This window comes from Eurosta solidaginis, chromosome 3 (genome assembly GCF_040869045.1).
Source record: "Eurosta solidaginis isolate ZX-2024a chromosome 3, ASM4086904v1, whole genome shotgun sequence".
Lineage (NCBI taxonomy): Eukaryota > Metazoa > Arthropoda > Insecta > Diptera > Tephritidae > Eurosta > Eurosta solidaginis.
In genome coordinates, this window is record NC_090321.1 from 24,349,781 (window position 1) to 24,373,857 (window position 24,077).

The 24,077-nt window shown below is 35.6% G+C and overlaps 1 protein-coding gene across 4 annotated transcripts in view; it reads right to left on the reverse strand.

Annotated features, from left to right (window-relative positions):
* jing (AE binding protein 2 jing) overlaps positions 1-24,077 on the reverse strand; it is a 595,696-nt gene that overhangs the window by 561,913 nt on the left and 9,706 nt on the right. The window contains exons 1-2 of one of the 4 annotated variants that reach the window (XM_067771254.1): positions 13,602-13,795; positions 2,830-7,715 (exon numbers count right to left, since the gene is read on the reverse strand). In XM_067771254.1, coding sequence (XP_067627355.1) covers positions 2,830-4,907 — 2,078 coding nt within the window. In that variant the 5' untranslated portion in view covers positions 4,908-7,715; positions 13,602-13,795. The other 3 variants (XM_067771252.1, XM_067771253.1, XM_067771251.1) reach the window with 3 other exon arrangements.

Sequence of the window (24,077 nt, forward strand, 5' to 3'; positions counted from 1 at the left end):
ACTCCTTCCACTACTTTGGAACCATCTGTGTACACATGTATCGCATCGTCCGCCATTTGCGCACCCTTGCGCCAAACTTCCACCTCTATTGTGACCTTAAGATCTCCCTCGAAGCGCAGATAGGAAATCAGGTAGTCGGTTCGTCTTGTGATTGATGACGCTATACTACTATGGCCATATGGTCGGCGCTCAAGCTGCCCCGAGGCACCGAGCTTGGTTGCGGTTGTTAGTGCTATGTTCTTTGCTACCAGTGCAGACGTCTGGGTTGTTTTAAGGGCTCCCGTAATGCTAAGCATCTATAGTCTGCATACCCCCTCTAATTTTTTGAGGTATGTTGTTTTTTGTGTAGATTTCCACCAAACAAGAACTCCATAGTATAGAATAGGGCTTAAAATCGCTGTAAAAACCCAATGAGAAAGAGAGGGCGATAAGCCCCAGGTACGCCCCAGCATTCTTTTACATGCACAGAGTGCCGTTGAGGCCTTCTTCACTCTCTCCTCCACGTTGAGCTTCCATGACAGCTTACTGTCTAGGATGACTCCTAGATATTTTGTGCAAGGTTTCTTCTGTAAGGCCACCCCACCTAACTTAGGTCTGGTCCAATTTGGGACCTTGTACCTCTTTGTAAACAAGGCCATATCCGTCTTCTCCGCATTGACTTTCAACCCGACATTAGATGCCCTGGTATGAATATCCCGAAGCGCTCGATCCATCAAAGAACTAATCGTTGGAAGGCACTTTCCACTTATGACAATTGCAACGTCATCTGCGTAAGCCGTAAGTTTTACGGGTCCCTCATCGAATCGCTTAAAGCAAGGGTGCTCATAGGATTGGACTAACGGAGACAAACGACAAAAAACGTCAATAAAAATAAATTTGGAAATTCCCTTAATATTCAAAACATGCTGCGATCATTTTTCATACTATTCTATCGAAATTAATTCAGATATTGCTGTTGTTGAGAGCCAGCCAGAGCCAAAGTGAATGAATGTCAATCGATAGTCGTGCCTTTTGTTTGATTATGTGGCATACCGTCAACAACGCAGCTCAAAACTTGTATTTCAAACCACCATGTCACAATTGCTTGTGCTGTGCTACTTAAATCGATTGCGCTGTTGTTGGGAGTCTGCCAAAATCAAAATGATGTTGTCAGGAGCCATGCGGATCCAAAAGAGCCTTTGCGTGTGGGGCACCCTTGCTTTAAAACGTTCTTTAATTTAGTGAAGTGTTAAATATAATTAAAGAAGTCTTTTTTCTAAAAATTTTGGAATACATATTTTTTTGACAGTTGGCTCAACTCTTCGTTCACGGAACCATGATTGCATCGTATCAATATTGGACTCGTGAAATTTCTAAAAATGGTCTTATATATGACTATCAATAGAAATTTACGCCTCCAAGGCTTTTATTTAATTGTCTGATCAATGCCCTAGATTGATGAGGAGTGTGATTACTAGTACCTAGGACCTACCTAATTATTTTCTAGCTTTTAGTATTATTATTACTTGATGTAAGTATTGTTTTCATTAAAACCGTTTAAGTTAAACATTTTTTTTTTTTATTATTTTGTTTTCAAGTTTTTAGTCTTTATTTATTTGCCTATTATTTCTCAATCTATTTAGTTTATTTAGTGACTCATTACTGCAAGGACTTTCCTGACAATTTGTTACAATCTAATTCCTCAATGCATAATCCTTCCAAAGACTTTACTCGACTCTGCGCCACGTATGCTTGTATCTCCTCCAACTCCAAGATATTTTGATGTCATTTCTACCGGACTGTATGTAATATTTGTTCCAAATATGAGCCAAATCGGACATCATAGGTCGCTTTCTATTCTTGTATGTATTATGTGTTCCAAATATGAGCCAAATAAGACCACAAATACGATTTTTTTGAATATATCGATCCTTGCGCCACCTAGTTTAGATTTTTTTCATACGTCGCTTTCTATTCATTTATGTATTATGTGTACCAAATATGAGTGAAATCGGACCACAAATACAAGTTTTGTGAATAACTCGATCCTTGCGCCACCTAGCGGCGACTTTTTCATAGGTCGCTTTCTATTCTTGTATGTATTATGTGTTCCAAATATGAGCCAAATCGGACGACAAATACGATTTTTGTGAATATCTCGATCCTTGCGCCACCTAGCGGCGCTTTTTTTCTTATTATTGCATTGTCATCGGGTTCTGAACTATATTCCAAGTTTCAACCTTGTAGCTTATCGGGAAGTTACTTAAATTTCAATTACAAAATTCGTGCCAACCAGCCATCCAACCAACCAGCCTGTCAAGCTAAATAAAACCGTTTAAAAAGGCAACATATTGACCTTTATTATAAAAGTCATAGGTTAAAAATCAAAAATGAACTTCTTCTTTAAAAGTCACAAATAATAGTTAAATTAATTTTTTTCTCATAAATATGGCAAAACGCTTTCTGAGCCGCAGACAGATTGTGCTCGAATAAAAATCTTGCTAGTCCGAATAATATCCATTCAATGGTACAAATAGCACTCTCAAAATCTACTGGAAGGATATAAATCAACAATGCCCACGCAGTGTCTCTTTTTTTGTTTTTTTGCTCCGCATGGCTCCCAACAACATCACTTTGGCTCCGCCTGGCTCCCAGCAAAAACCAAATCGATTTCGATAGAATAACACAAAAACTAAACACAGCATGTTTTGAAATTCAAATGTATTATAATTCTTGCATCGATTGCCATTCACACAAACTTCTCGAGCGCGCAATTAAAAAAATGCCCTCAAACCTAACAAACCTCTAAACATAAGTTTGCTTAACAAAATAATTCCAAATTTGACTCACCTGTCAGATGATTCCGATGAGTCACAACGATCTGTGCATCGCTTCTTCTTACGTTTTTTCTTTGCTTGATTTGTGACAGCTAAAAGTTTATTAGTAGCTACAGCTTTAGCACTCGTACCGCCGCATAAAGCATTCGTTAATGCTGAATAGACAACATCTTTAAGATGGTTGGTGGCGCTAGCACCGGTGCTGTTGCCACTTTGATGTTGCGCGTAAACCGAATTTAATTTATCCGAATCGAGTAGAGTTTTTAAATTTTCCATATATTGTTTTTGTTGTTGATCACTAAGTAAACTAACAGCAGCAGCAAAATGTGCTGCGCTATTATTGTTGCTTGTGGTTGTTGTTGTTGTTGTTGTGGTGGCTGCTGCTGCCACCGATGAAGCGCTCGATTGTTTTTGACGTTTGCTTTGCGCAAAAAAATGCGTGCATAACGGGGGCATTGATGCGGGTGAGGTGAAATTATTTGTTGTTCTTGTTGAGGGAGTAGTGGAGACAATTTCATTTGTGGTTGAACTTACTTGAGCTGTTGTTGCAGTGTTAGTAGTAGCTGTGGTTGCTGCTCTTTTAGTGGCGCGCAGAAAAGCAACGCTATCAGCAGTGACCCTAAAATCGTCTTTGTTGCCTGTTGAGTAGTTTTTCTCACTCTTGTTGTTGTCGCTGTTAGCTTTGTTGCTGTCTATGGCAGCTTTATTTTCCGCTGGTGCTGTCTGTGTATTTGTGGCTGTTTGTTGCGCTGGTAATGCAAATTCTATTGACTTTTCAGGCTGCTTTTGTTGCTGTTCTTTTTCATTTGCTGTTTTCAATATTGTTGACATACAATTAGCGTTGTCATTGTTGTTATTGCCACTTTCATCGGCGTTTTCACTCTCACCGTGCTCGTGTTGGTCAAGCTCATTGTCGGCGTTGTTTGTGCTTTTTTCGTCCCCCGCTTGCTTGCTATCTTCAGCATTGTGCTCTGCAACATTTTTACAGTCAGTTTTGTTTTTATTGGAGGTGATATGATCTGGGTTCTGGTCGTTATTGCTCTTACATAATACTTGAGCTGTCTCCACTTTTGCTGCTGTTGGCTTGTCGGCTTTTAAGTCAGTTTTTGCTATGGTTGTTGCTTTTTTCGGCGCTGCATTTGTCGGTACAGCGATTATCGGCGCTTTCAGTTCTATATTTCGCTTAGCGCAAGTGAGATCTAAAATCTTGCCAAAGGCAGACTCGGCTTCCGGCTGCTTCTGGGCAATTGATGTTGCAGCTGATGTTGCTGTCTCCTTGTTTGCCATTTCTCTTGCTGCAACTTCTTTTACTGCCACTTCTTTTACTGCAACTTCTTTTGCCGCATCTCCATCCTTCGTTGCAGTATTCTCATTTCTTGCTGATGACGTTGTTGCTTCATCTTCATCTTTGTCAAACATTTTACTCGTATTAGTTTTGTTGTTGTTGCTTATTGTTGCATTGCTTAATTTGGTTGCGCGTAAAATGCTGCCCCCACTATTGCTATTGCCCAAAACAGAGGCAACAAATTGTTGTTGAAACGAATCTTTCTGCGAATTTTCGCTTGCGCTCAAGCGCTTGTTGTTATTGTTAATAAAAAAATTGCTGCTACCGCTGCTATTGCTACTAATACTACTACAACTACTTTCTGTACTTGTGGCACTGTGATTACTGCTGTCATCATCATCTGCCACATAACGACGCCAGTCGGTGAGATTCTTTTGTGTAGTAAATTTATTGGTATTCTGGTTGCAGCTGCTGAATGTATTGCTTATGTTGTTGCTACATTTAATATTATTTAGACTTACGCTATTCTTAAGCTGATCGAATAGCGATAGTTGTGGTGGTGTGATGGCTGTAGCTGTGGCGAATATTTCAGCGCTTTTCACATTCGAGAATGTTGTAGGTGTTGAGGTATTTGTTGTAGCACTGCTGTTGTTGTTTTTTTCATTAGTAATAGTTGCAGCTCTGTTCTTATTACTATTGTTTTTGTTGGCAGTGTTGTTGGTAGTGCTTTTGTTTTTGCTATTTCTATTGGCAGTTTTGCTGTTTGTTGGTTTTGGTTTTGTTTTTGCTTTTGGATTGGCGGACATTTTTTTTTCATTTCACTTACACGTTACACTTAAAAAAAATTTACACAAACATATGCACACATGCACAAAATCGCTGCAATACGCTTTTTTGTAAAAAATATATAAATTTTTTCTTATTTTTTGGAAACCCTTTTTTTGTTTACGTTTTAATTCAAACGTGTTTCCATTGCGCCTGCGCGTTTTGTTTGCACTCCTTAAGCACCCTGTTTCACACTTTTTCAAATATTTAAAAAATTTTTTTTTTTCGTTTAATGCACTCTACATTGTTGTTGTTGTACGCATATACGACAAGTCATTGTTTTTATTAAATTGAACGCGTGTTGCGGCATCTTTTTGATGTTATTTCTGTTGCTTTTTTTGTAATTTTCACTTTTCCGTAAGTCGCTACTTTTACTTAGCAGACGTTCGTATATCAAGCGCGCGATTTTTTATTTTCTTTATAGCGCGTTTACACTCATTCAACACTCATTTTCGAAGGATTTGCGAATACATTTTAAAATTTTTTTTTCCAAAAATAATTCTTGTTTAATGCTTTTAAATGTAAAATTCAAAATTTTAATATGTTTTTAAGCAATTGTTTTTTATGCAATATTTATATATAAAAAAAACACACGCACAGCAGTCACACACTGCTTTTTCATTGATTTTACAATCACCAACAAATTAAAAAGAAATTTTTTTTTATTATTGCTTTTTGTTTTTATATTAAATTTTTCAAATCATTTTTCTTTCAGAGCATGCAATTTAAAAAAAAAATGTTAAGCTTTTTGTTTCAAGTACTTTATAATTTCTGTTTTTCCAACTTTAAAAATATTTTGTTTCAAATTTTGTTTTTTAGTTTTTTTTTCTTTAATTCAATGCTTTAAATTGTTTTTTTTTGTCAGTTTCCAATTATTTTTACAAGTAAAAAATTTCATAAATTTTCGAATTTTTGCAAACTAAAATTTTTTGTTCAAAAATTTCTTTTTGCTTTACTGTAATTTTTTTCTGTAATTATAGTTTGTGCTTAAAAAATTTTTAATTTTTATTTATTTTATGAGCCTTATTTTTATTCTTTCAAAAAATTTTCTGTTTGCTTAAAAACACGCAACGGCAACCGTTTTTCAATAAACTACATTACCATCTAATTCAGCAAAAAAAGGTAGTTAAATTTATATTGCATTACTTTTGCGTTTTGTTTAAAAATTTTCAAAATTTAACTGCGTAAATTGTAAAAATCTGATCATTTATACGCCTATCAAATTATTTCCTTCAAAACTATTTGCAAATCGTTTCAAAAATGTTACACTTTTTAATTGTTATTTTTTTATTTTAATTTTTCTTCCGCAATAATGTGTATTTTTTATTTTCGCTGTAAATCATTTACTGCTTTAAATTTTAATTTTTAGCAAATCTGTGCTCTTTTTCATTAAACTGCTTTCTTTTTTTCGTCACACTCAATGCCAGTATTTGTTTATTATTTTTGTTTCAATCACCAAATTCATTACTTTTTCACTTGCCGCGCAAAATTGTCGTTCATTTGCTGTTTTGCCGTCGGTAGTGCGCTTATATTCGCTCAATACGCGTATTTTTTTTTGCTTAATTGCACTCCTACTGCTTCTAATTATTCTTTTTCGCCTCGCTTTTTATGTATGTTTTGATTTCCGTCGTTTGATATTTGTACGGTGTTGCCGTTGCGCTACCACCAATGCCACTAATGTTCCGCTGCCACCACCGTAGCTAGTTTTGTTTTCTGTTGTGCCGTCGGTATTCTACAATTGGTGCTGTGACTCAAATTGCATTGGCAGCTCGTTTTTTTTTATCTTCCTCCTCTTCTTTTTTACTTCAGCAGCGAACAACTTTTAACTTCTGACTGGTTCTGGCGCTTTATTTGCTTGCTTTTTTTAATTTCTTTTTTTTTTTTTTTCTTTGTGAATTTCCGAAACTCTACGCTTGCCTCCCGTTTGGCCTGACTGCTATTTGTTGCTTGTGGCTGCCTAATAACCTGCTATTTTTAATTTATATTATATTTTTTGCTTCAAATTTTTTTTAAATTTATTTTTTTCTGCACGCAAGCCTTCAAATGCGATTGCAACAAGTAACCGGTTCCCACTTGTCTTTTTTTTCCTTTTTGATGCACCCAGCGTTTTATAAATAAAAATAAACAAAATTTATACAGCTGTTTGTTGTCGTTGTAGTAGTAAATGGCCGTCAATGCACTTAGAACGTACTTAGTTTTTGTTGTTGCTTTGAAATCTTTTGCTGCTTGTACTTCACCTTGTACTTCTAATACACTTTTTTTTGCACAGCACTTGTACTGCTTTCCGATTGCAACTCTGCGTGCTCAACGTGTTGTCGGATACTGTCAGCGTGCTGAGCGTGTGAAAAATTCTAACGGTTTGCGAGCGCATAAATTTTATGGTAATAAATTTTTTTCTTTGTTCTTTATTTCTTCTGCTTAGCTGATGACTTTGCAATATTTTGTAGCTTTTGTCGTTTTTGTTACACTTGTTGTTCTTGTTGTTTGTAGTAACACCGTTAACTTGTTTCTTCGCTTGCTATAAATTTAATTTAATTTATTTATATGTTAAAAATGTTGCAATTGATTTAGTTTCGTGTTTAACATTCATACTGCTTAAATGAGTGGTGTTGCTGTTGCGTTTGTTCTCTTAATATAACAGCGAAGTGTTTTTTATAGCACATAAAACTTTGTTTTAATTTGTATTTTAATGTATACAAAAACTTTTGTTTAAGTAAATGACTTATTAAATTTCAATCATTGGCAGTGATATTTAATTAGTTGAGTGTAGTTTATTTGTTGTTATTGTTCTGTAATGAAAAAAGAAAATGGATTAGTTAGAGTATTATACCGTGTTTTTTTACACGTGTATATATGTATCTACATTTGCAACTAAAACAAGTAAGGAAGTTCGTGTGTAACTGAACATTACATACTCAGCTGAGAGCTTTGCCGACAAAATAAGGGAAAATCACAATGTAGGAAAATGAACTTAGGGTAACCCTGCAATGTGCTTGTATGACATTGGTATCAAATGAAAGGTGCTAATGAGTATTTTAAAAGGGAGTGGGCCTTAGTTCTATAGATGGACGCCTTTTCGAGATATCGCCAAAAAGGTGGACCAGGGGTGACTCTGTTGTTGTTGTTGTTGTTGTAGCGATACGGTTGCTCCCCGAAGGTTTAGGGAGTGATCGATGTGATGGTCCTTTGCCGTTTACAGATCCGGTACGCTCCGGTAACACAGCATCATTAAGGTGCTGGTCCGACCATCTCGGGAACGATTTATATGGCCACATTAAACCTTCAGGCCAATCCGGTATTTTAGTCGCCTCTTACGACAGGCATACCTACCGCGGGTATATTCTAACCCCCTGACCCGCTGGGTTGTAGGGGTGACTCTAAAATGTGTTTGTATGATATGGGTATAAAATTAAAGGTATTAAGGAGGGTTTTAAAAGGGAGTGGCCCTTAGTTGTATATGTGAAGGCCTTTTCGAGATATCGACCAAAATGTGGACCAGGGCGACCCAGAATACCATATGTCGGGTACCACTAATTTAATTATATATGTAGTACCACGAACAGTATTTCTGCCATGATTCCAAGGGCTTTTGATTTCGCCCTGGAAAACTTTTTCATTTTCTTCTACTTAATATGGTACCCATTTTACAAAGTTTTTTATAAAGTTATATTTTGCGTCAAAAAACTAGAGTTGTCACGAATATTCGGCAACTATTCGGTATTCGGCCACCGAATAGTACGAATTATTCGGCCGAATACCGAATATCAAATCATGTAAAAAAGACACGTTATATTACTCAAAATTGTGTATTTATTTCCAAATTACAACACTTTATTATTTAAAATTCATCAGAGGTAAGTTATGATGGATAAAAACAAGCTTTTCAGCATTTTTGGGTAGCAAACGATTATGCTTTTCATCGTAAATGTTACCAGCATCAGAAAATAAGGTATCACTATACACGGTACTTCCAGAAGAAGAAAGATAAACTTTAGCAAACTTTTAAACTTTGCCACAGCATTCTTCTCCACGTACTCCTCATCATTAGCATTTCGCATATTATCTGTAGCGACTTCCTCAAAGCAGTTCCAGAAACTGTCGTGTATTTCAGTAGTCCTATCATTTTCATTCAGGTTTCTTTTCTTACGAATTGGAGAAGAATCGTCATCGGTACTATTTTCAGAGCTTCTATAAGAATTTTTTGTCTTGCTCTTTCTGCTTGAACCAATCTTAGGAAACACGGTTTGAAGCGAGGATCCAGAAAAGCAGCAACCAGATATTTGTTTTTTTCATGGAAACTGAATCGCCTTTCAAACTCGCCTTGCAGTGAAGATCTCATTGTTACTAAATTGGTACTTTCTCAGCTGTCTCTGCTTTCCCCAGATATTTTAATAAATTTACTACATGTGCAATCCCTTCAGAGATGCAACAGATACCTGAGCTCGTTATTTTTGTAATCTCTTCAAATGGTTTGAGGAGTTTGATAATTGTTCCAATAGTTCCCATTGTCAGATTTATTAAAGTTTCATGATCTGTTATGTACAAGCAGGAAAACAGGTGTCCACTTGTCTTAATCCAGCTAACGCGCCCCGACAACCATGTATTTCGTGCCGAATATTCGGCGCTTCGGCCGACAGCGTTGCCGAATATTCGGTATTCGGTATTCGGCCAATTCACTATTCGTGGCATCTCTACAAAAAACCAATCCAATCGCAATATTTCATCCCTTTTTTCGTATTTGGTGTAGAATTATGGCATTTTTTTTTTATTTTTTGAAATTTTCGATATCGAAAAAGTGCGCGCCGCGGCCATAGTAGGATTTCGCCCATTTTTAGTACCAAGATAAAGTGAGTTCAGATAAATACGTGAACTAAGTTTTGTAAAGATATATCGATTTTTGCTCAAGTTATTGTGTTAACGACCGAGCAGAAGGATAGACAGTCTACTGTGTATAAAAACTGGGCTTGGCTTCAACCGATTTCACCCATTTTCACAGAAAACAGTTATCGTCATAGAAGCTATGCCCTTACCAAATTGCACAAGGAGTGGTGAATTTTTGTTCGAATTATGGCATTAAAAGTATTCTAGAAAAATTAAATGAAAAAGGGCGGAGCCACGCCCATTTTAAAATTTTCTTTTATTTTTGTATTTTGTTGCAACATATCATTACTGGAGTTTAATCTTGACATAATTTACTTGTATATACTGTGAAGATATTAAATTTTTTGTTAAAATTTGACTTTAAATTTTTTTTTAAATTGGCTTGCAAAACTTGTAAATTACCTCCTATTAAAACTGGGCGGTGCCAAACCCATTGTCCAAAATTTTTCTATTCTGCGTCATAAGGTCAACCCACCTACCAAGCTTCGTTGCTTTATCCGTCTTTGGTAATGAATTATCGCACTTTTTCGGTTTTTCGAAATTTTCGATATCGAAGAAGTGGGCGTGGTTATAGTCCGATTTCGTTCATTTTAATAGCTATCTCAGATGAGTGCCCAGCAACTTACATACCAAATTTCATTAAGATACCTCAAAATTTACTCAAGTTATCGTGTGTACGGACAGACGGACGGACATGGCTACATGAATTTCTTTTTTCGCCCAGATCATTTTGATATGTAGAAGTCTATATCTATTTCGATTAGTTTATGCCGTTACGGGGTACCGTTATGCGAACAAAATTAATATACTGTGTGAGCTCTGCTCAGCTGAGTATAAAAACACAGCTATAGTTTAAAAGCCTTCCGCGATTTACAACCAGATTGACTGAATTTTTGTATGTGTGCCTGTCGGGTATTTGACGCTTGCCCCGCGACTATCAAATAAAAAGCCATCAATCAATATTTGCATTGAGAAACCGTAGCGTTCGGACGTGAATATGCCGTCATCGGATGATGACTTTTTTTACTTGCAACTACAGCAGTTTTATTAAATAATAAAAAAATTAATAAAAATGTTATTAAATAATAATAAAAGCTTCACATTCCATAAAGCTGCTAAACATTAATAATTTTCAATAAATTTTAATATGAATTGCTGTTCTTCCGCGCACTTGTTCATTTTGAATGTCGACACAAACTAAATACAACACTGCGTTTTGTCAATCACACCCCGCTACTATCAAATCAGCTAGCGTCAAATGAAAAAATTAAAAATTTTTGATTTTCATCAACGTGTAGCCGACAACAAATACGTGTGTCATGAAGCCACCCGACTGCACTAACACACACAAAATTCAGTCAATCTGGTTGTAAATCGCGGAAGGTTTTAAGGTTTGACAAAATCAAATGTATAAAATTGTATTATTATTATTATAAGGCTTAGATGTACTGCGACCTTTATTTGAATATATTGTGCTTGAATTGTCCTCCCACAAAGCACAAAAAAAAAGGGGAGGCTTGAAATGTATTTAAATACCTCTTCATGTGTTTTACTCCATATCACGAAAGGATTAACAGTCACGCCGCCTACATGCGAGAGTCTCTCCATTGCCAAAGCGACCCGTTCGCAGAAAATGTGAAGCAATGTTTCTAGAGTTGTTTAGTACAATAGTACAAAAACCACCCGAAAAGATTTGTTTATTCGTTGACCTAGTAAAAAGGCTTGAATCTCCTTGGGACCCTTATAGGGCTATTTATTTTATTTTTTATTTTTTTTATTTTTTTTTTATTTTTATTTTTTTTTTTTTTTATTTTTTTTTTATTTTTTTTTTAATTTTATTTTATTTTATTTTATTTAAATTCAACAACAGACACAACGCGGTCGACTATTAAAAATAATACAGTTCGATAAGAAATATTTGTAAATTTAAAAGCTAACATTAAGAATAAATACATAGGAACTTTAAGAATTAAATTCAACTTTAAACAAAAAGGGAATTTAGTTTTTTTTAATTAAAAATCAGGTAAGATATGAGAGAATTATGCAAACTAGTAAAAGAGTATTCCATGCTAATACAAGAAGAGTCTATCTCACCGATGATGAGCTTGTGAAGGAACATTACCCCAATCAATATTCTTCGGTTTTCCAAAGTTGGCATACTAATAAGAAGCAGCCTATTTTTGTAGTGATAGATGAAGGTTAGGATCCCAATTAAGGCCACGGAGTGCGAAAATTAAAAATTGTTTTTGAACCGACTCAATTTGCTGTATATTGTTTTGATACCGCGGGCACCAGACACACGAGCAGTACTCAAAAATTGGACGTACTAAAGATGTGAAGAGGAGCTTAGTGAGATACGGATTATCAAACTCTTTGGCCCACCGTTTCACAAATCCAAGTAACCCTGTTGCTTTGTTCACAATTGATGAAATATGCATATTGAAACACAGTTTCGGATCAAAGAAAACTCTCAAATCACTTGCAACAGATATAAGCTCCAAGGGCGTGCTGTTTAACGTATAAGATGTCAAAATTGGCTTCACACGAGGAAATGTCATCAGCTTGCATTTAGAACAGTTTAAATCTAGTAAATTCGCTGTACACCATCAAACGGAATATTTCCAGTTACAGCCCGTCAATGGGGAGTCAAAGATCACTAGTCGGAGCCCAATCACATCTTTAGGTTGGAACTATGCCAGCCTATTCAAAAAGAAAGATTCCTTCTCAAAATAGAGGTTTGTTGCTTTGCAAATTGTTGGGTTGTGCTTACTTGTAACTCCTTTAAACTATTGAATGTTCAATACGTAACTGCTCTGTCAGTGACTATTTATTAGCATGAAAAATACTACAAATTAGATATTTACGTTGAATTTGTTGCTTCGGTTTTTCACAATACTATGTATTATTTTCTATCACATAAGCACCTTAAAAGATATATTTAACATTAAGTACAATATCAACTTCCTACGAAAACAATTGTCTAAGTATTATTATGTTCACAATATGAAGGTGTGCTGAAGTTCCTGCCATAGCTGTACAAAGATATGTATGCACCTGTATTAGTTGTAAAACGATGACCAGTTAAAGCAAGCTGTTTTAAAGCTACGGGGTGTTGTGTTTTTCTTGCTGCTATTAGTAATATATTTTTTATTTCCATTTCTTATAATCATAAAGATAATTGTGGGAATTTTATTGTAACACTTGAGTGCTTTATCAACAACATACATTCAAACAAGCACACCACAAATAATTTATATGTTTTTATGAGAGCATAAATACTGCCTGAGTTGAAATAAGATGGAAAAATAAACACATTTAAATTATTGCATTAATCGCTTGCACGCGAAGCAAATCACACTGCTTAGCACATGCACACATGCACTTCTATTACATTCATGCTGCAGCGCGCATTTTACATGCACCTGTCTGCTGTCCAGCATTCGTCAATTACACAAAGCTACTAGCATACACATACACCCATGTGCACATTGAACAATTGCCTCGCTGATTGCATTTCCGTTTTGTTCCACGGCCGCACTTGTTCGTTGTCATGCGCTCCCGTTACTTGCTTACACAAACACACACATACGTAATCAACACTTACGCACCTTCGCAAATTCACTGCACTTCATTGCAGTATTTCGTAGCTGTTTCACAATCGTTCAAATTAAAATTTCTTTTATCGTTCACTTCCGCTTCTGCTTTATGGCGATTAGTTATTGGTTGGGGAAAAACTTTAATTTCTTATTAGCAAATATTTATTTTATAAAATTTTATTAAAATTTGTTACGCACATCGGTTTTTTTTTATCCACATGTAACCACGTGCGTTAGCGGTACTAACTATTAAACATTTGCAAAGCGAACGCTCATTGACGACTGATCCAAGCGCTTCGTTCAACGAACGTTGTTGAATTCTCTAAACGTATTTAACTTTTTTTGTGTGGGGCTCGGCACCGTTAACGTTCGTCTGATATTTTAGCATGATATCTTATAGTCATTTTCGCAGTCAGTCATTTCGTTGGCGTAAGCTTTTGATCGCTTGGCAAACGTGAATAGACGCAGTGGCTATTCTACCCCTGCAACAAATGCGATAAGCTTAGGATGAGTCCGGGATGAATCGCATAGGAGTTTGCGACTAATGCCAGTTTTAATCGCTTTGTATGCGCTGAATTGTTCCCTTTTGTTTGAGCATGTCCTATGAAGAGATTAATTGTACCCATTTAAACCCAACGGGAACGATAGATATGGGTTGACGATAATGGAACATATGGTCCAAGTCATTTAGGTTCGGTATAGGGCTCCGAATTTTTCTTAAATAATTCGAATCAATCGCCTATACTCTTTTTTATTTAATTTACTTCGTTGCCGCTTTTTTTATGTTTCTTAAAATGGACAACATAGACTTCTACCTGACTAATCCCAACTGTACCCACAGGGGTTCAATTATGCCTCAATGTAGACAAAAGAGATGAATCGGAGATCGCTCTCTTCAGGGATTAGTGCACTATTTTTTGCAGGGACATTTGCTTGATTGATGATTGGCAGCAAGGCATGACTACAGCAGTGACTGCGGCAGCGTTGAATTCCCCTTTTACATTCTATGCTAAACGCTACGAATTATATGTTCAGCTCTTAGGCCAAAAACTAGCCAGGTTCAAAGCATAGAAGTGAACGTTAGTAGTATTTCTGATATGGGAATGAGTTCTTAAGGCATAGATAAGTCAGAAATCGTTTGAGTTCTAGGCAAGACACAAACTAATCATATATAGCCTGAGAGATATCAGGTCATCGATTCTCTTTTTATACATTTCATCAAAATGAAATATTTCATCAAAATGAAATGGCTATTAAGGACCGTCTTCTCGACTGCGGTTGTGAGGATAAGTTTGATAAAAGTTTCTCAACGCCCTGTTAAATTATTAAAGAAGTGTGGCAGCACTGCGAATGGATGTACAAAGTTACTGTCAAAATCACATCTTCACGTGGTTTCGCCTTAGAATTTGAAGCTACACTCCTACACTCACAGCCTGCATTGAGACTCCAGCATGGACGTAACCTTACATACATGGAGCAGGTATTGTTATTGGGTATGATAATTAACTCAGAGAACGTAAGTAATCTTTCAACTCAAAGATACGGAAATCTCGATCATAAGGAAAAACAATTTCCATAATTAGGCAACATCGTAAAGAAATGTGGTGATGGGCAACGCCATTGGCGTATAAAAAGCTAAACAGCAAATGCAAACACAAAACAAAAAACACCATACTCCAATTAAATGACTCTCAGTCGCTAACCGGCAACCGCCAACCGCGAAAGTAAACGTGGACGTCAGCGGCATATGTAACAATTTTTGTAATTATTTGCAATTGTGGTCGTAAGAGTTCGTTTTACTTGTGTGGAGTGCGTTGTACTCGTGTAGTAATGCGGCAGTTACCCACCGACGTGTGCCGTACGTAAGAACGTTTGTCGTACGAAGCACGTTTGACCGAACTCTCAAGCCTGTAGGAATCAATGTGTGCGTCTGTGTACATGTACATAACATATTTGTATGTGTATTGTTTACAGATAAGCACTGTTGCCATTGACCATTTTGCATGTATGCTTATGGAAACATCAACTTTTTCCAATTTAAGTTTTGATATTGTAAAAGGCCGGAATACATATTAAATAAGTATAAATAGATTAAATATTTATAATCAGCACTTTTACATAATTATTTCGAATTATTTCCACAATTTTTCAAACTTTAATTAGGCGTTTTTGCATAAAATTGCAAACGGTCAAAAATTAGCGCACAAAAGTTTACTAGGCAACTCTGTCTAGTGAGAGAGCGATCAGCTGACACGTTCTTACGGAAAAAATCAAAATTGTTTTGATTTCTACGTTCCGGACTACGAACGTACGGGCGTTGCACGTCGGTGAGTTTTCGTTTACATTGCACACTCATAAGATAGGTCGTGTCAGCTGACACGTTTTTGGTACGTACGTTCGTGAGTAACTGCCGCATAAGAATCAGCAAAACGAACAAACTATTAGTCAACAAACTTGAGAAAGCATAGAATGAACGATTGATTACGAGCGGTTGCTGACGAAGACGATGGAGAATTAACCTACACACATGTGCATACATAAATAGATGAACGAACACCCAGCCCCAAACGATGGTCGTAGAACTGCAGCCGGAAAACAACAACAAGTAAAACACGTCAAGCATTGATAAATATGCAATCAAGGCGGTTTTTGGGTTTTTGTTGATTTTTCAGGTATGTATGTGGAGTTATGTACAATGTACATTGTACATATATTAGACCGTACAAAAAAAAAAAAAAACAATTTCAAATTTTTGCTGCACTTCACTAAAAATGTTCATATGGGTTTCCACAAGCCTTTAAGGAGAAAAAGGCCGAGATTCACCTCCAATTTTTGGTGTGCTGCTTCTTAACTTTTTTATTAGAATTGGAAAATCTACATTTTTTATGCTGACTCCGAAGGGAACATGCCAAGGCAGTTAATTTTTGGCTGGGGAGTTTTTAGTTGCAGAAATACGCTTCAACAGCTGGTCATCGAGTCTGGAGTGATCGCATGATCGGAGGAGACGATGCGATGGACTCGTGTAGTAAACCAGTGTCGAAGGGCCAATTTAGAGAAAATTTCTAAAGTAAGTATTTTGATGTTATTTTCCTAGTAATTTCAGTCGAGGACCACTGGTTAGTTAGGCCAGCTAACTACCTCTATACCACAGCGACCTCTGGTCTCAGCCGACCTTGTCATCATTTAAACATAAATTTTCTCGAAAACCCACAAACAGGTAGGAAATTTGTGGGCTAGATTTTAATACTGACTTAGTATCTTTTTAAGACCAGCAGTTTTCGAAACCTGAGAATTTTTGAAAATGTTTCTTCTTTGCTAGAGATAGCAACGCGAAACGCTATGGCCTTGACTTCAAAATTGGAAAATCTGGGATTTTGTCCCTTATGTAAGTATGAACAAGTTGGGCTTATGTTCAATGAGTATACTCAACTACCTTACATAATGGGGACTTAAAACCAGTAGTTTTAGTGTTATTATAAAGCTACGGCATGAAAATTGAAGACAACTTTTTTTCTTTGACGAGATCGTTGTATCGGCGCGAGCGGGATATGTAGTACTAATTTCTAAATACACGAAATGCGGTTTCCGTTAGTAAAGTTTGACGTTGGGGTATGCAAGCTGTGTTTTAAACAAAACAAAATAGGAATACTTCGGTGAGGTATGTTTGTTTGTACTGAGGCATTTTTGTTTGTACAAATGTTTGAGTTGATTAAGTACTGGGTAACAAAATACACTTCACAATCTACAGTTTGGAATACCGACTTCCAAGCTAACCTCAAGCGTAAGCCGAATTGCGTCATGTAATGCCGGTTTATATCAGTTTAAGGTATTTATTAGTCGTCGAAACTGTAAGAAGGCTACGAGCCATTTGAGACATTCTCATTCTTTGCAATTTTCAGTTTCAGGTGAAAGCTTTGGGTTCTGCATCATTTGGAGAGCATATTATGCCAGGGCTATATTAAACCAATTATCTGTTTTCTTTTTTGTCTAATTTTTTGCTCGTTGTCATCTTCGGTTACTACACCTGCTCCTCCTTCGTGCATTCTCTTTTGTCATTAGTATTTTTCTCCCCTTCCTACATGCCTCAATCTTCCTTCTCACTTTTATTACATATTCCTACCACTTTGGTTTTTTCTGCTCTGAGCGCTTTATCCGTATTTTCATTATTCCTGTCTTTATCTATTTCACCCTCACTACAATTCATGAAGGACGGAAAATAGTACAAAAATTACGAATTTCGCCCAGAATATACTATCGTATGACGGCCGCTCAATAGGTAGAACACAAGAACACAATTTAAATATACATGTATATACATAGTCGGACAACTGAAAACCAGCCGATAAAAATTTGGGTTTAATTTTTCCGATCTATAAGGTGATCACTCAATCTCCGCCAGTAATATGGGAATCAATTTGATTACATTCAATGTGCTCGCAAGCGTAATCGAGAAAATTCTGAAGACCATCGTGTTCGATCTCTTTGTTGTTGTTGTTAATGTTGTTGTTTTAGTAGCATAAATACACTTCCCAATGATTTGAGAAGTGTTAACGTTGTTGAGTGTCCTTTGCCGGACATAGGAAACTCAGAAGTACGGTTCCACACCCACAAAAGAAAGCATGTCTTGACAGTCAGTAAAAATCTTGTATGATTTATTTGCGATCTTGACACATAGGTAGACTTTTCTCAAGTTAAAACCTAGAAACAAGTTCAGATAGTTTTAACATAAGACGCCCTCTTCGGGAAGTCTGAGTCGAGAGGTCAGAACTTCATAAGAAATTGCTTCAGCCCCTCAGCTTTGAGTTGAAATCCAAAAACCACTGAAACATCTGTACCCTAAATCTGGTTTATTTACCTTTAGTGTCGTCAGCACTGTGTATATAGCCTATTTAAATTATAAAACTTCATTCATTTTTCTGCAAACTTTCCACTCTCTCTTCAATTTTAGCAGGCCCGAAAATTTAAAACAATTCAGATTGTATATTTGATATATGTATAACCGAATAATGCTGACTTTTAATTGATACAAATCTATATTAATAGTACTATGTACATACATACGTACATACATACAGATATACACAGCTGTTAAATATTTCCCGCGGTCTTTGTTATCAAAAAAAAACAAAATAAACAAGTAAAGGTGTCTAAGTTCGGGTGTAATCGAACATTATATACTCAGCATGAGCTTCAATTGCATATTTCATTTCAGATAAATTACTTTTCTACATAACACGTGGCACTGCCCGTCAAAAAAAATTTCTCTCCATTTCCTCTTACAATAAAACTTGATAAGTGAAATATCATTGATTCAAAACTATTTTTTGCTAAGTTATAGCTTTTATTCAAGTCTACGGCCATTTTAAAGGTGTTTTATATCTAAGTTGCCGTGGTCTTTAACCGATCCCGTCCATTTTTACTAGAAATATTTTCTACTATAGGGAAAATTTGTGTACCCAATTTTAATACGATCCGTTTATTTTCCTTCGAGTTATGGCTCCCGAAACATAGAAAATTGCTTAGCTATAAAAGAGGCAATGCCACACCCATTTTTAAAAATTTTAGTGTTTTCCAATTTAATGTTATAATTCAATTTAAAAAGTAAAATCCTATTGATACAAAGCTCTTTTTCGCTAAGATATAGCCTATTATTATCGTCTACGACCCTTTTAAAAATCTTTTATATAAAAGTGGGCGTGGTCTTTAACCGATCTTGTCCATTTTTTCTAGAGATATTTCCTGCTATAGGGAAAATCTGTGTACCCAATTTTATTATGATTCGTTTATTTTTCTTCGAGTTATGGCTCCCGAAACAAAGAAAATTGCTTAGTCATAAAAGGGGCGGTGCCACGCCCATTTTTTATTTTTTATTTTAAGTTTTTCCTATTTATTGTTATAAATCCACTTGGGAAATGAAATACCATTGATATAAAATTCTTTTTTGCAAAGATTTTATTCGTCCACGACCCCTTTAAAAATCTTTTATATAAAAGTGTGCGTGGTCCTTAACCTATTTCGTTAATTTTTCTTCAAAGCATTCCTTTTAGTAAAGGCAACTTCTCTGCCGAATTTTGTTACGATGGGTACAACGATTTTTGATTTATGATTAATAATACATATTTGTAAAATTGATTCTATCACAAGTGGGCGGTGCCACGCCCATTTTAAAAAATGTTTTCAAATTTTAATCAAGAGTCTCAATATCAGTCCACACGTCAAATTTCAACATTCTAGGTGTATATTTACTAAATAATCAGGGTTTTTGTGTTTTCCGAAATGTTATATATATAAAAAGTGGGCATGGTTATCATCCGATTTCGCTCATTTTTAATACCAATCTATTCTGGGTCCAGATAAGCTCGTATGCCAAGATATCTCAATATGTGGTGAAGATATCTCAATATTTACTCAAGTTATCGTGTTAACGGGCAGACGGACGGACGGACATGTCTCAATCAAATTTTTTTCCGACACTGATGATTTTGATATATGGAAGTCTATATCTATCTCGATCAATCAAAGTTAATATATTCTGTGTGCAAAGCACGCTGAGTATAAAAATAGAAAATGTACGCACAATAAAAGGCAATTCATTAACTAATCTTGAGCCACAGTGTGAGCCCCTCAAGAGCTAAATTAAAAACAGTAAATGATTATGAATTTCTGACTGATAAGCCACTATTTTAAATCATCCCACGGCCTACTCGCATACATACCTACATATGTACATACAAACGTATATAATTTTATTTCTCGCACTATTACCACATCGAATTAGCATTTTACTAATACATAAATTGCGTATGTGGATATATGTACATATGTATGTATGTATGTGTTGCGCTCACTCAAATTTCATTGCTGTCTCTCAGTCGAAGCGTCAAAACTACACTGTGTGATATGTAATATGTAGCTTTCTTGTCTTCGCACTTGTTGTTATTTAAACGTTTCAATAGACGTGCCTACCCATCTACACACAACGTCACTTTCTGTGTTTCTTTTTTCGCTTCTCACTCTCCTCTGCCAGACTATTCCAGTTTTCTTATGCGCTAATGCAACATGATCAACACGTGCTTTTATTACAAAAGTTTTGAATACACACACATGCATATGCACACGAATATAAATGCGACAATATACATACATATGTAGATATGCCTACATGTAAAATACGTAAGCGCCATAAAAGCACAAAATATTACGTATACGTCACGTTGTACGCTCGCACTACGCCTAGCAGAGTTGTAGCACTCTCATTTCTCATCCATCGAATGATGAAACTTATTTATTTATTGTTCTCATCTTGCTTTATTAATTGTTGTTATTTTTTGTTTTTGTATTTTTTTTTTTGTCTCTCAAACAGGGAAATCAGAAATAGAAGGGCATTGCCATTTGTCCACTATTTTTATACGCCAATACAATAACAATTATTTATTCTCTTCTGTAATTACTTCTCTACTTTCCTCACCATTCTTCGTACAACATATGCTCTCGCGACAGTATGAGTTTCGATTTAATCTTTAATTGATATATGTACGTAAGTACTAAACACACACTAGCTTAAAATTTATGCGTGTGTGCGTATTTGTGTAAGTAGTCCCTGTTGGAAATAAGTAGGTTGCCCTAAACACGAACTATTTTAACATCATTTGATTACAGAATTTAGATTTAATAGTTGGATGGAAAAAGTCGTTGATACTATTGCAAAAGGTTCACTTAACCGTAAACCACTAATAGTTTTGAGTTTTACCCACAGGAATGAGCTCTTCGTGGTGACTTATAATCAATTTTCATTAATCCTCAGAGAAGAAGGGAGTTTGATGACCTGGAGGATCAACGAAGTTATATTAAATCGTTCGATGTTCGGCCTATCAACTTAATGGTGCTATTTTCGGGAATGTACCGGATCAATATCTGACAAAAGACCATCAACATCGATAAAACTATCAAAGCCTTCGGAAAATCTTCTCACGCAAGAGGACGAGGACAATAAACTTTTGATGGCACAAGTCGAACTCCCTAACTCAAATAATCTGCAAGAACTACTTGGGACAAATTGAAAATTATTTTATAAAAAAAATTAATTTCGTTTTGATGTTGCTAAGTTTGAAAACAATTTTCAAATTTTAATTTATAGAATATTTTTGGAAAAAACGAGTGGATAGGGCAACATCCGTTTCTTTTAGGTATACCGTGTAAATCCCTTCAAAGCCTTTTATCCCGGAGGTGGGTTTCGAACCCGCATTCCTCAATAAATATTTGCACAGAAGGCAATTGCAAAAAAATTGTACAACAACAAGACGTGGCTTTGGTCGAGTATTCCGCTCTCGCTACAAAGAAACAGCCTTCGTCGTAAGCACTATGTACTCCTTCAGTCTATATAAGGACCAGCCATTTTAACCTAGCCGGTAATGTTCCTTGCCCACCCTACCTTGGACCGCTCCTTTTTACTGTACCATACCTACGCAATCCCTTTGGTTTCATTCCTGGACGTTTTACCTACTCTTCCCTTCTCATCCTTCCCTTTCCCTCAAGAATTATTCAACTTAAGTCAAGTTTTCCCTTTTTTTGGTGACTTTTAGAACTTTTGTATAATATTTGTTCATGATGGGTCCCAATAAATAACATTACATCTTGAAAGAATTAATAATTGAGCCGTTTATTTTGAAAGTGGCATAAGTCATTTCCAACTCATGGTCTTAAATGCATTGTTATTTTTGAACGAATGCATATATAGATGGTTCTACAATTATAAAATAATAATAAGAATTGCATTTTTTGGATATTGGACTCCAAAAAACTGTAGGCGAGGAGAGATACAAACAAATTACCACTGAACCTAAACGACATGAAATGACTTATGCCACTTTCAAAATAAACGGCTCAAATATTATTTTAATAAGGTTGGTAATTTAAAGCAGGCTGCCGCTATTACTCCGGAACTTTAAGTACACAGATTTCTTAATTTTTTTATATTCGCTTGTGTTCTTTTTCTTAGTTGAACCTTATTTGGGACGAAGAAACAAATCGGTATGAAAAGCCACTTGTTTTTAGGAAATGGGCGAAGAGTATCTACAAAGTTTCGCTTCCAAAAGATTATAGGTTTTTAGTTAGCTCCATTTCCTGTAGGGATGTCAAATTTTGCTTTCAATATTTCTTTTTACTGTCTCATTTCTTTCGTTTTTTTTACTATCTAGTTTTGCTTGCATTTTGTTGTGTTTGTTTATTTCTCCGCTTTATTTTTGTTTCATTTGTCACTGTTTGTTTTACTGTTTGCATATAAATTTGTGTGTGAGTTTCTGCGGCGACTTGCGTTTTCTTTCGCTGAGAGCATTCTTTCGCTTTGTTATGTTACGAGACTTTACTTCATATGTTTAATGGTATGTATGAGAGATTGTATTGCATTTGCAAAAAGCAGCTGTGCAAGTTTAAGCTATTTAATTTTTTTTTATTTTTTTTTTTTCAAATCATTTGTTTTGTTTTGCTTATATCTTTGGTATCTTTGCAATATCTCGTTTGGCTGCTGTTTAGCTACGCTCGTTGCTATTTTTGCTTCTTTCTTATTTTGTTAGCATTTTTAAGACATGCTTTATGCAAGTTCTTTTAATTACTTTATTTTTTATTTTCATAGATGGAGCGAATATTTTTTTATAGTAAATCACTTTTACCTATCAAAAAAAAAAAAAAAAAAAAAATGGTTGTGGACGGCATACAACTTGTTGGGATCGTATGAGTTTTGTCTTAGATTTTAAAACCCCTGTTAAAGCTGCCAATCTATTCGCATTAGCTGGAGAGCAAAGTTCATACAAATGATACCAGCCGATCCTAACCGCTTTTGACTTTATCGATGATATATGTTAGATGCTGGCCATATTTGAATGAATTGAATTAGTTTAAGATTAGACAATTCTATGCCAAAACGGCATCACAGATTAACAGAACAGTAAGAATAATTCAAGATTAACATAATGAGAATGAATTTTTAAAAGTATTCAAAAGATCAAAAACTAAAAAAAATTGTTCGAGAACCGTCCAACAAAAGTTTCTAATTTGACGGTGTCGTCATATCTAATTTAAATTTATTTTTAATCTAAAATAGGTGGCAGCCTCGTAAAAAGCCGTAAACAACAATAGCTAATTGAAAGAGCTTATGATACAGGGTGACCCAACGAACAAACTTTTATCAGATGTATAGAAAGGAAAATATTAGAAGATTAGCTGACAAGGCTCATTAAAAACAAATTTAGGGGGATGGTAACCTTGTAAAGACATACAAGTGAAGAGTTTTGGAATTTGCTTGCGTCTTAGTTATTTAAAATTTATTTTTAGCTTGAAATAGGTGGCAACTTCGTGACAATCGTAAGCAGCAATAGCTAGTCCAAAGAGCTTTGGATGCAGCGTCACTCAGACGAAACAAATTTTAACGAAAAAGATCAAATCGCTTTCGAGGCATCGGCGGATGCATAGGGAAGGAAATAGTAGAAGATTAAGTGGCAGCCTCGTAACAAAAAAGGAGAAGAGATGGCAACCTTATAAACAGTTGTCAAGGTATTTCAGAAATCAACAATACCCAAAGACGTTCATGTAGGAGAAGCACGAATCGATGTATCTAGAAAAATCCTTCAGAATGGTAGGGGATACATTTTTTAGAGACTGATGTACATATATCGATTT